This window comes from Peromyscus maniculatus, chromosome 9 (assembly GCF_049852395.1).
Source record: "Peromyscus maniculatus bairdii isolate BWxNUB_F1_BW_parent chromosome 9, HU_Pman_BW_mat_3.1, whole genome shotgun sequence".
NCBI lineage: Eukaryota > Metazoa > Chordata > Mammalia > Rodentia > Cricetidae > Peromyscus > Peromyscus maniculatus.
The window spans coordinates 60,751,595-60,765,508 of NC_134860.1; the positions used below are offsets into that span (position 1 = coordinate 60,751,595).

The 13,914-nt window shown below is 36.6% G+C and overlaps 1 protein-coding gene across 34 annotated transcripts in view; it reads right to left on the minus strand.

Annotated features, from left to right (window-relative positions):
- Ints6 (integrator complex subunit 6) overlaps positions 1–13,914 on the minus strand; it is a 91,204-nt gene that overhangs the window by 11,276 nt on the left and 66,014 nt on the right. For 12 of the 34 annotated variants that reach the window (XM_076545155.1, XM_042284992.2, XM_076545167.1 and 9 more), the window contains 8 exons: positions 13,767–13,877; positions 12,101–12,316; positions 9,764–9,890; positions 8,964–9,106; positions 7,303–7,504; positions 3,486–3,848; positions 2,326–2,419; positions 162–314 (listed from right to left, as the gene is read on the minus strand). In XM_076545155.1, the coding sequence (XP_076401270.1) occupies positions 221–314; positions 2,326–2,419; positions 3,486–3,848; positions 7,303–7,504; positions 8,964–9,106; positions 9,764–9,890; positions 12,101–12,316; positions 13,767–13,877 (1,350 nt within the window). In that variant the 3' untranslated portion in view covers positions 162–220. Of the gene's footprint in view, positions 1–161; positions 315–2,325; positions 2,420–3,485; positions 3,849–7,272; positions 7,505–8,963; positions 9,107–9,763; positions 9,891–12,100; positions 12,317–13,766; positions 13,878–13,914 lie in introns of those variants that run through there. The other 22 variants (XM_042284990.2, XM_076545157.1, XM_076545156.1 and 19 more) reach the window with 3 other exon arrangements.

The following is a 13,914-nucleotide window of genomic DNA, read 5'->3' on the forward strand; positions in this document are numbered from 1 at the left end:
GTTAAATTTAAAAAAAAAAATTAGTGATACTTTTCACATTACAAAAATAAACCAAAATGAAAAGGTCACTGTAAAATGATGGAAAGGATCTGTAGACTGTTTTTAGTATTTCAAATAGCCAACAATGCATGTCAAAGAATGAATGCAAGATTACAACAGTCTTGTATTTACTTTGTATTTGGAGAAGACAGTGAAATAAGTGGCCACATTCTATTTTCTTTTAATTGCTATTAATATGGTTGATTTGATTGGCTCTTCGATGAATTTCATCCAAGAAGTTCTCCAGTTGTTCTATTAGCATTCGTTTTTTAAACCTGTGGGAGAAAAGTAAAAACATTCTCAATTACATCTTAATGGACAGCATACATAAACTATTAAGTTTCAAAAAGAAAAACTGGTTTGGGAAAGATTATTTATTTTAAAGTAGAACAAAAATGAAAACCAACACATAAGATCTGTTGGGAAATGCCTAAACATGAGTTAAACAAGGATAACACCAATAGACACATGCTAAAGTGGACAGGGGAAGAAGCTTATGAGGTCTCAACCCTACACAAAGAACTAACTAATAGGCAACTAAAGAATGCTGTGAGCGGGAGAAACAGTCTTCCTCCAGGAAGAGCATACCAATTGGTTATGCAATAACAAATGGTCAGCCCTTAAAATAGACATACAAAAGTAACACTACACAGACCAAGCAGGTTTTATATATATATATATGATTGTGTCACACACACACATACACACACACACACACACACACACACACACACACACAAGCAGCTATATGTATGTAACATCAGTTAATAGAAGAGGATCTGGATTTGAAAGAAAGCAAGGGTGTTATATGAGAGGTTTTGGAGAGAGAAAAGGGAAGAGGGAAATGTCATAATACTATAATCTCAAAAAAACAAATAAAAGAAAGTTTTTTTTTTTTTTTTTAAAGAAATCTGTTGGGGACTAGCAAGACAGCCAACCCTGAACCCTGATGACTTGAGTGTTAATCTCGACTCCTAAAAGTTGTCCTCTAACCTCCCTTTGTGTACCAAACATACAAAATAAACTGGTACAAACTTGATGAAAGACCTGTAAATTACTCTGCATACCAGAACAGAATCAAAGAGTTTTTTCCTTAAAAGAACGAATCTAGTCCTAGGAACAATGGGAGAGTGGTCATCCTTCCTATCACCAAAAAGGAAGATAAAAGGAGAAAAATACTAATGTACACAAGGATTCCAAACAGTATAGTCAAGTTGGATCCCAGAGCAGTTACTGTAGTACCATCTAGTCCTTTTTGAAAAGTGAGTATTGAAAGAATGGAAACAAGGAATGCAAGTGCCTACAAAAGGAAATGGAAAATGGGGAGCAGCATGTGAAAATCACAGGCTCTACTACATTTGAGGACTAGCACATCAAGTGGAATAAGGTATCTACAACACAGGATATAGAACACACCATGTTCTTCAGTACCAAATATAAGTAGGCTAAAATCATATATACAAAATCATTACTATCACTCATGTTTTTTAGAGTATCTCAAAATACTGGATGTTCTGTTCCTACTGCTTCCTTACTAGTAAAATGATACAAACAGGCACCAAGTTCTACGACAAAAGTGGCTGAAAGACAGATCCAAGCAACACAAGATCCAAGATGCATCAGTATAGGGGCACACGCCTAGAATCCCAGCACTGGGAAAACTAAGGCAGAACGAATCTAAGTTTGAGGCCAGCCTGGGCTATGCAGCAAAATGCTGGGTCAAAAATCATCTACACTAAAAATTCAAGCCACGCTTTAAACTGACAAAAGACAGAATAGTTTTCTTTAAAAGCTGAATAATTTAAAATATTTCAACATATATGAAAATGTATAGCTTTATTTTGATCACTCAAGTAACCCACGCCCAAGCCACTCAAAAAAAAAAAAAAAAAAAAACCTAACTAAAGCAGTCATTCTCAACCTTCCTAACATTACATTATTACCTTTCAAGATTATTTCTAATCACTTAAAATAATTAATAGAGAAAGGGGGAAAAAATTAAAAGATTTACAACAAACATCAAAAAGCAACAGAGAAGAAAAAACAAGAATTTTAAAAGAAATGTAATAATTTACAAGGGAAAAGGCCCATAATTCCTCAAGGGTTTGTGTGTGTATTTCAATGAACAACTTTCAATTACCTAAAAGGAGGCTGGGGGCGGGACCCACACATTTCAACGAATCAAATGCATGCATCAACTCAAGGGCATAACAACTGCCATTCAAATATCATGTATGCAGACTGAAAACTATTCATTAGTATTTAGTAACAAACAAGCTTCTTTACCTGGATGCTTCCTTAATGACATTCTGTAAAAATATTAGCCTTGTTTGTAAACTGCCTTGCACATGCTTCAGTAAAGTGAAGATTCTTTCATATTCTTAAAACAAGAGAAGGAAAAACAATTAACTGGTTTTATTTGTATTCTCACAATGTTTCTCCTGCAGCTTCTTTGCATTGAGATATACTCAGACAAAAATATTGCACGTAAAAATGTTACCACCGTTAATATAGATACAGGTGCCCTATTTGTTAGATATGTGCATGAAAGTATGTATCATCAAAAATTAAACAACTTGCCAAGGCCTCCCCTCCCCCCCTTTTGGCCAAAACTTCCCAGTATGACAGCAAGCCAGCTTAGAGATGAATGAATTAAAGAGCTCTGCAGTCATTTGGAGAAACAGGCAAACAGCCTTTACAGAAATTCTAAACTCTAACACACTGGAAGGAGAAGACCCCAAAAGGTTAAAGGCACTGCTTCAGTTTCCAGATCTAACTCTGTCCAAGATTCCACAAGTTCCTGAATGCCCTTCCGCTGCATGTCATTATACCATCGCAGTAGTGATGGCCTGGTTATATCCTGAATGGATGACATCACTACTCACAGTTCTTGTACCCAGAGTTCTCTCATACTCATGTGACAGTCTTAATGACTTTGGTTTGGGGCTAAAGCACATCTAGGTAGCTATCATAATTCATACATGGTGGCGGGCAGTAGAGAGGTTTTCAAAGGACTTGCAGAAGGGGCATGTTGAGAACTGAACTTTGGGCTATACAAGTGCCCTACTTGTTAAATATAAATACACTGTCAGCCCAGCACTCAGTCATTTAGTAGTCTGTCCAGGTTCGCTGTTCTACTAAAATTTCAACTCCTAGTTGGAATAACAGTCAAGATTCTGGGTCCCTGTTATGGCAGCTACCTGACTGTATCTTTTAGTAGATCTTACAGCCCTCTTTAGATAAATTCCCTGCTGTCTGCTACACTGGAGTACCATGAGCACCAAGATTATTCAGTGTTTTCCAGCTCAGTAAGAACTTAAATCTTAGAAGAGTTCAGAGAGTACTTCAAGACTGATCTAGAATCAGATGTATGCTTTAGTGAATTTGACTGTTTTTGCTTATTTGAACACATAAAGAAATCAAGTTTTCTCTCTCATTCTACATACTTCTTCCTGGCTTTCGGATCTCTTTCATTATTTGTGCTTTTAGTTCCGTGTTGACCTCCTCATGGCTTCTGCAATGCACCGATTTCTTTCCTTTGCTGAGGGAAGATGCTGGTATATTCTCTTCAGCACTTTGTTCTTTATTTCTTGGCTCGTCATGATTTTCTAAAAATCCACCAGCAGTGAGGTCATTATTTCCTAAATGTTCATGACCAAGGGCCTCTGTATGATTGGTTGATGGTTCCAGAAGATTGGCTGGAGATGTTAAAAATTCAGTATCCATAGCATTTGGTGTCATGTCTGATGAAAGCTGGTCTGCAACGTGATTTTCAACCACATCATCTACTGTTGAATCATTAGTGGCTTCTGAAATGAAATCAAAGAAATGAAGCCAAAAGTGAGACCCAGGATTAAAGTACAGAATAAAAATGCTCAAGTAACATAATTACTACTAATAACTCATTTCTTAGACTAAGACATACCAACAAGATAATATGGTTCTTAGGCTTTGCCAAAGATACAATATGTCAATATGAAGCATTCGTAACACTTACAGAAACCTGCAATTCTGCCCTTCGAAAGAAATTTAAAACAAAGTTTATTTTAGCTTTCAGTTTTCTACCTTATTTTAGCAATTTTTATTAAACAAGTTTTCAGTACATCACTAAAATTGTCACTGTCAGCTTTAGAGTTTTACCTACCTCATTTTAAGCCTACTTTTGTCTTATAAACCTGTTCTTTAGAGAGCAAAGTACACAATGATGTTTACCGCTCAGCACTCTGCAGGGAACACCAAGTAGGGCACACACACTTCATAGCACATGTTTACTAGCCATCCTTTCAGGCCCCAGCCATGCAACACTTTGGTGCCCACTTCAGCTCATTAGATCAGTAGACCCAAAAGCTTGCTTCTTCAATAAATACAAGACTCTTAGAGGTGACTCCTAAAATGTGGATTGTTTGGCCTCCAGAACAGCAACTGAACCCATCTCAGCCTTTTGGCTAAGGTTGAGGCTAAAAATCACAATAATTTCTGCTTTAATGAAAACCTAGCTCTCCTATTTAAAAATAAAAACAGTAACACTGTTCTCCTTTTCAAACCTGGAGTAGAAATTGCTTTTTCATTAAGTGTAAAAGTGGGACATACAGCCACTGACTCCCCTTCACCTCCTAAATGCCATTTCAAAATTTCTATTTAAGTCTTAAAACCCCAAAACCTTGCACTTTGAGCAATACTATCACTTAGCTAATCCCTTCACCATCTGCATATCGAGCTCAGTGCATATGCTCTGGTACCTCATTCACTATACATTCTCAAGCCCCTCCTGACTTTCTAGGAGGTTCTTACAACTCAAAGTTGCAGTAGCCCCAGCAGAGCCTCTCAAATGCTTCCTTTGTGCCCAGCCTTGATGTGCAAGATAACGAGTAGTTAAACAAGGATCCTAGATAAACCTCATTCATGGTCCACTGGATAAGTTAGGCAATACCTAATATCTGTGCAGAGCATCATCTACAAAAACCTGACCTCAAAAACCTTTCAATCCCATTTCCACCTCTCCATCTAACACAAACTCGGAGATGGAGGTGCATCCCTGTCTACAATACAGCTGGACGTTTACTCCAGCAACTCCTCTATACTTTCGTCTAATAATCAGACTTTTGCTAGCTATTCACTCTTCTTTATGAGGCTTATCCCCATGGTAGGTCACTTTGTACCAATGTCCCAATGATCTAGCTCTAACGCCCTGCCTGCACTATGGTTTATCTGTCAAGTAAAACACCAGACTTAATGGCTAGTTTACTCTGTCTGCTAGCTGCAGACCTTTCATTGGAGTGATGCAACTCCTGGAGAAATGGGTCTGCAGGGATGGCCCCAGTGACCACCTAGGTCTAGATCTTCAGCACTGCTTAGCATCTTCTTCCTCTCCTACAGGTATGATTCAGCTTCCTTCCTTCTCTTCTAATCTCACCTCTATCTCAGTAGTGTACCTAGTTTCTACTTACGGAAGAAAAGCAAAGCCCTGAAATCTCTTCTATACCCGTTCCTAATTAATTTCTACCCAAACCCATTTTGCTCAACAGAAGCAGCATTCTTTCATCAGCACTCTGGGCCATCTCCTCTTGCCTTCTTGGTGGAGATTATGCCTCTCTCAACTTTATTTTGACCTTTCTCTATAATGTGTCCATCATGCCAGGATTTAAACACCCTCAAGCAAAACCACCATTTTCCTCTGTATCAACTTTTCAGGACCACTCACCAGCCTCTCTGCCCTTTAGAGCTAAACTCAAAACTAGTTTTTCATACTGACTGTCTCTATTTTTCTCTTCGTCTACAAAGTATTACTGATAAAACAGACAAGAGACCAAAAGAGGTTTCTAATTTTCTTGGTCTGTTTTTAAGCATTTGAAATTGCCAACACACTATTAAAGCACACTTACACTCATTGCTTTTCTCAACTTGCCTATTGTTTTTCAAGACACACACTGTCAGGTTATAATCATCTGTATTTAATAACTAGCCCTTGTGGATGCACAATAGTTACATTATAACAACTATCCTGTCAGCATCTACCTCCTTCAGTTGTTTTATAGATTTTGTTTTTGAAAAAATTTGAACTTATTTGATTCTGGGTCCAAATGAGGCCCTTGCATTGCAATTGGTTTGTTTCCTGCTACCTCGGACTCGATAAACCTCTGTACCTCTCTTTTCACCTTAACTACAAAAACAACACATTTTTTTTGTCCTCTAAAATTCCCTATGACCTTAATTTTCTGACTCGACCCCACTTTTGTTATTTAACATGCTTTTCTGTCTTTTATTTCCTGTGGAATTATTAGATCTAGAGGCTTGATCATTCTGATATTCAATAAAGGATAGGGGAGAAGGGTTAAGAGTATTTATAAGGGAATATTGCAGAACCCCAACAAATGGTATATAATATTCGGTTTCTCTCCATTTAAGATGTTATTTAAGCCAGTGGGGTCACTCTGTATAATTAATAAAAACATTGATTTATTAAGCTTTCTATATTCCCACATATACATTCTCCCTGTTGATATCCTATGTTATATTCAAATATAATTATTAAATCCTAATTAACCAGGTTACCACCTCTTTCATATCTTTCAATGGTTTTTCACTATCCTTTTAATAAGGCCACCCATGATCTGGACTGAATATCTTTGCATTCTCTTCTTACTAAATATGCCCAATACCAGTGCTATAATGGGATTCTTTTGGGTCTCCTTAATACCTTTCTCTTTATGTATTTTTATGCATACAAAGAGACTCCTCAGCTAAAGCTTCAATTTACACCCATCCGCAAACATAATGTTCTCAGGAAATTAATTCTTCGTGTCAAATGCTCTAACATTTGTCACACTTGGAATTGATTGAATATGACTTTTTTACCTACTGTGAGGACAGAAATCACTACTGCCTTACCCACATCTGTAGCACAGTATAACATGCATTTAATAGTTGTTGGGTTTTACTAAACTGGAAAGCGCATTTTCGCTGGTAGTGACAATACTCCTTCTAAAATCATTTGTGAAGTACTTGAGATTTACTAATGTCATTTTAGAGCATGACATATGTTACAATAAAGTATGAATATATAAAGTATGAATACATGTTATAAGACACCCAAACGCTACTACATACCAATTCACAATAAATAATACTCACTGGACTCTGCTGAACAATCTTTTTCTGTTTCTATTATAAAAAAAAATCTTCCCTTAGGAACCCCAAAATAGCAAGTAGTATTTGAAAGCCCCAAAGTGCTACCTTTATGCAGAGGAAGGGGTTTAATAAGACCTGGCTGTGCTTGAGTCATGGGTGCAGGCGGTCCTTTCCCTCCGATGTGACTGTTCACAGCAGGGCTCTGCCGCCGGCCTCTCAAGAGTGGAGAGGCACAACGGCGCCTCTTCGGGATCCCTTGCATGCTTGGCTCTCCAGGCCGTTTGTGTTTATTTTGAGGTCCAGCCACAAATTCATCTGCTTCATCTATCATCATACCCTATTAATAGATATAAAATGCTTAGACTTATACACAATTTTTAAAATGTAATGGCCACCACTTATTTGAACTGATGGATAACTACACATTTACAGCATATAATGTGATGGCTTGATTTACACAGTGTAGAAAGGGTTAATCAAGGGCTGGCAAGGGAGAATAGCAGGTAAAGGTGCTTTGCGTCACAATCCTGGGGACCCAAGTTCAGAGCCCAGAACCCATAGAAAAGTGGAAGAACCAGAGAATAACTCCACAAAAATTTGTCCTCTGACTTCCACACGTGTGCCATGAATGAGAATGCACACACACACTATATTTTAAAGACTTAATTGTTGGATCAAAAGCTAAGAGCACTTATTGCTGCTCTTAATTAGATTTTGTTTCCAACACCCATGTGACAGCCCATAAACACCTACAGATCCAATTCCAGGTGACCCAGCACCCTCTTCTATTCTCCAAAACTCCAGCACACATGTTGAATAACTCACAGGCTCACACATAGATGAAAGTAAAAAATAAAATCTTAAGCTTGGCAGTAGTGGCATGCGCCTTTAATCCCAGCACTTGGGAGGCAGAGGCAGGCTGATCTCTGTGAGTTCAAGGCCAGCCTGGTCTACAAAGCAACTTCCAGGACAGCTAGGACTGTTATACAGAGAAACTCTTTCTCAAAAAATCAAAAGAAAAAAACTTAAACAATATCAAGGTAATTAACACAGCCATTATCTTACCAACTCATGTATGATGGGGTAAGGGAGTTAAAAATGTTCTTTTAGCAATTTTGAAATAAATAACACATCATTATTACTGTTAATTGGGATTACAATGTTGTCAACAGATCACTATAACTTAGTCCTCAAGCTGAAACTTAGTACCCCTTAATTATTATCTCCCGCTTCTTCCAGCAGCCTCTGGTATCTATCTACTTTTCTACTCTATATCAAAAAAGAAAATATCCTTTTCTTGAATGTCCATGCCATTTAAGTGGAGGTGCATGCATTCATGTCAGCATGGATATGGGCATGCCATACTAGACATATGAAAGTCAGGGGTTTCAAACTCAGGTATCAGTTTTTACCTTCCACCTTGTTTAAGACATGGTCTCTTGTTAGTCACTGTGTATGTAGGTTAACTGGCCCACTAGCTTCTGGGAGTCACCTGTCTCTAACTTCCAACTTTCCAGAAGTGCGGGAATTACAAATGAGTTCTATGGTGTATGGCTTTTATATGGGTTCTGGGGATCTAAACTCAGTTCTTCAGGCTTGCATGGCAAGTCCTTAGCCCACGGAGTCCTCTACCCAGTCCCTCTATACAGCTTTTTAAGTGGTACAACTAATCTCAATTCTTTAATAATTTAGTCAATTGACACCTTAATAAGATACTCTACCCAGAAAATAACTTTAGCTAAACTGGCAACAGCTACCACAAACAAGTTATATATCATAGAACATTGCAGAGTTACCTTTTTATCCAGTTTGAAGGGATTGCCAAATGTATGCAACCTTCGAGGCTGATCAGGATCAAGCTCTCTCAGTGGAGAAGGTACTTGCTTGAGGTATTCCTGGTAATTCCCCATTTGTGCTATAGGTACACTGTGTACTTGATCTTTTCAGAGAGAAGATATCAACGATAAAAGTTACTCTCACTAAAAATTACACTCATCTCGTGTTACAACATACTGGAAGTTAGTATGGAGAAATTAAAATTTAACAGTCTTTAATTCTCCAAAAAAATTTAAAGTACTAATTTTATCTTCTAGGCAAAATATAGTAGCATTTGTTTTAAAAAAAAAAAAAGCAGAGTGGAATTATCGCATGAATATAAACCTGCACTGAGAACACTTAAGTCACAACAAAGGTTAATGATGTGATTTGCAGTAGATAACATAGATACATCAAAGAAGTAGCAGAATATGCCATGAAATGGCCACCCAGAGTCAAACTATCAGAGACACTAAAATAGTGCAAGAAAATGACTACATGGATCCATGTTTCTGAAGGCTAGAAATGAAAGAGACTGTAGTGACAGAAAGGAAGATAGAAAATAAGGGATGAATCACCCTTTTTTTAAAAAAAATATTTTTTTAAATTTGTAATTATGTATGTATATATACATATATGTGTGTGTGTGAACAATTCTCTCCTTTTACGTCACTTGAATTAACAATGGACTATTAGCCTATAAAGTTCGTGTTACCATCCCCTTACGAATTATAAAGAAAAGTTATTTTACAAACAGAAATATTTAAAATCATACTCTAACCTTCATCCTGGCCTTTAAGAAATTTTCGAGTGCTCTTTAAAAGATTAGATCTCATTCTTGTTAAATGATCCAGAAGATTCCGTCTTGGTATATCATAAGCATTTCTAAAGGTCTGAGGCTTCAAATCCTATATAAACACATTCAAGGATAAAATATTTCTAAACAGAACTTAAAAGGGTGTACAATCTCTTAGTCTGCAGCATAGGACCATAAGTAAAATATAAAATATGTAAGTTAACTAGGTAGCTTTAAAAGGAAAAAAGAAAACAGACACACGATGCCATCTTAAACACACTGTTTTAGGGCCAAATGATAGAAATTTTATGGTAAGCTCAACAAACTAATTTCAAACTCACCTTTAACTTTAAGGGCTTCTTAGTATGTTCTGGGTAAAAGAAGCAAATCACTTAACAAAACTCCTTATTTAAACACTGGAAGGGTTTCTAAAAAACATTTTGACATCTCAACATGTGACCTGATGAGTAAGTGTGTGAGTTTATAGTTGGGTGATATTATCACAGCCTAGCTTTAGAGCACTTTCATGGTCTGAAAGTTCCCTAGCCCTGTTTATTATCAATTCCTATTTCTATCCCCTATGGGTAACTTTCTGCCTACCAATATTCATTCCATCTTATGTGAGGAATCTTCCAACACCTAAGTTTTCATATCTGGCTTCTTTTACTTCACTATTCTTTTTATTCCACAACACTATTTCATTTTGTTTTGTCTTTTAACAAACAAAATGTCTTTTGTTTTTTGGCTACTATAAATAACGTGGCTATGAAAATTCGGCACACATATTGTATGTAGATAAGTATTTTCATTTGTCTTGACACAAGTAAGAATTGCTAACTGTAACAAGTATTTATATTACCTCTTAAGAAACCACAAGCTATGGTCCTTCAGCCACTTATTTGTTTATTTTTAATTAGTTTATCTTTATGTGTGTGACTGTTTTGCCCGCATGGTGTACCATGTATGAGCAGTGCCTCAAGATCCCCTGGTACTACAGTTATAGATGTGAGCTATGACGTGGGTGCTGAGAATCAAACTCAGGTCCTCTGGAATGGCAGCAATTGCTCTTAAATGTTTAGCTATCTTTTCAGCCTTCCTTCACTCATTATGCGTGTTCCAATTCTTCTGTGTCTGAATCAACACTAGACACTGCAGTAACTATGAATATCACATTATGCTTTAATTTGCATTCCTCTGATGGCTAAAAGGCTATTTACCTTTCTATGTGCTGTTTGTGTTTCTTCAATTGTGTTATTTTGGTTATTTTTACTGGAATATTCAATTTTTGTTAGCCAGTTGGATGTCAGTTATTTTGAAACCAGTCTTTTATCAGATGTTAGGTTTCTTTCTAACCTGTACCTTGCCTATTTTGGTTCTTTCTTTAAAGTATATAGTACTGAGGGTGGAAATAGGGACTCTCAGATGCTAGGCTATCACTCAACCATTCAACTACACCTTGTTACAATACAACAGTTCACTGAAGAGCAAGATATTTAATTTTTTAAAAAGTTCATTTTACCAATATTTTGGGTTTGCAATTTTGTTTTTTATGTTTTATTATAAAAATCTTCATTAGCTAAAAACATCATGGAGACTTTTTTTCTTCTGTAAGCATAAGGTTTAATTCTTCTATTTATGACCATGATTACTTCAAATAATGTGAGGCAATGGTCTAGTTAATTTTGTATAGGAATATCCATTGTTGTAGCACTGTACAAAGCTTTTTTCCAGTTTGATTATCATAGCACCTCTGGTAAATGACTGTGTGAGAACCCACTTCTAATCTATTCCATTCGACCTCTCCAGTGTATTTAACCACATCCAATCATCTCGATATAATCACTATAGTTTTTCAGATCTAAATCACGTATTCAGTCCTCTAACTTTATTCCTATTCCAAAATTGGCTCAGCTATTCCAGACCCTTTATATTTCCATATAAATGCTAGAATCAGCTTGGCTATTGTCTACAAAAAGGCTGCTGAAATGTAAATAGTTTTAATAATGAGTATAAAGCATTTTAAGATCTTCAGTGTAAGTGAATTCTAACACCAGCTCTATAATATTTAGCAATCTTTAAGCCTTTGTTTTCATCTATAATACAAATAAGCTTACTACTCAATCAACTCATTCATTCATACCATATACAATTTCTGTTTGAATTCCAAAACTCAATGGTTCAGTGATAATACAATGAGGATCATTCTGCAGCCATATAAAAGGACCTCTTGAAGCTTGGACACATTGAATGTTAGTAATGTCAACTGTGACTTGCTCTATAAAGAACAGAACACAACTAAAGCAGTGTTAAGCTGACTATTACCTTATTTAGTAAAGCAACCTGGAACCCAGTGTACTCCTTCATATTAAGATCTAGCAGCCTGTGGGGAACATCCTCTGAAATTCCCTGCAGCATTTGTTGAAAACCTTTCCGATGTGCCATTGACAGACCATGTGACCGGCTTCGGACTTTAATTCCAGTTTCCTGCACTACTTTTTTGCCCACAGATCCGATGACTCTATCAGATTCAATTTTGGCCTAAAATAAAGAGAAACAAGAATTGCATCAATACAATCTAAGTTTATAAATCAGATACTAGTGAATATGCCCTTCCATAAATTTATTGCATTTAAAAAATTAAAAATCTCAAGTAATCATAGTTTACATTGAGTATTAGGTAAACCAAACATCCCTTAAATAACAATAACTTATCAGTTAAAATAATTACAATTCAACCAGGTAGAGGTGGTACAGACCTTTAATCCTAGCACTCAGGAGGCAGAGGCAGGTAGATCTCTGAATGAGGACAGCCCATTTTACAGAGTGAGCTCCAGGTCAGCCAGAGCTATACAGAAAAACCCCGTATCAAACCAAACCAAACAAACAAACAAACAAACCCCCACAACTCTAACCTTTTGCAGCAAGCCAAACATTCCTTCAAGTTATTTTATTTATTAATATTCATCACACAGAAACCATGATGTATAAAGGTTTCATAGAAGAGAACATTCCCAATTCAGAAGCAATAGGAAATAAGATAACAAATTGCTTGAAGACAATGTATTTAGCATGTACAGATATGGAAAACCCTGATGCAGACTGGAACCACATTTTGATTCCTTTTAAGTTTCAGAGAAGTGTCTAAAGTACTAGAAAAAATTTTTTAAAAGACATTCACAATTTAGATGGATGTAAACTGCCTACTGCTTGATAGTCACAGTATCTATTCATAGAACTTGTAGCTAGAATAATAAAATCCCATGGTTTTACAAACAGTTCCAAAGAAACAATTCCAAAAAATACAAGTTTTAAAACAAAGCAAAATAAAATGGTAATTTTTTTTCCTAAGGGAAAGCTCTTTCTAAAATAAATTCTCCAAAAAAAAAAAAACACCCCAATAATCGTATATAGAAGTTAAGCCATATTCACAAATGAGAATTATTAAAAATTTAGAACCAGCAAGAGCTTGCTTGTAGTCTGTTAGCTTTGATGTGGTAGTACACTTGTCATCTTAGCTACTCAAGAGCCTGAAGCAACAGGACTACCAAATTCTAGTCTGGGGTAGATTAGCTTGCCTTAAAATGAAAGGAAGAAAGTGTTGACCAAGAATATTAGCTCAGTTACAAAGTGCTTGCCTACCATGTGAGAAACCCTGGGTTTGATCCCAGCACCACAGCAATAAAGAAGACAGCCATCAAGAAAGAGTTTCTAGGCTACTAACCATCTTAGTTATCAGTCAAATTCTTTTCTTTGTTTGTTTGGTTTGGGTTTTTTTGATTGTTCTTCAATACAGGGTAACAGCTCTATGTAACAGCCCTGGATATCCTGGAACTCATTTTGTAGACCAAGCTGGCCTCAAACTCAGAGAGATCTGCTTGCCTCTGCCTCCCCCCCCCCCCCCAAGTGCTGGAATGAAAGGTGTACACCATCACTGCCCAGCTAGCTATCAGTCAAATTCTTAATGCTCACTTCCACTTTCTGACATTACCTGCTGACTCAATTTTTTGAGGTATGAAATGACACTGTAACTGAGTCCATACTCCATACTGTCTGCTATTAGATTAGGTGCGCCCATCATTCTAACAGCTTTCTTCAAGGGCTAAAGAAAAGAAAAAGGAAACAGCATTCAATGTCAA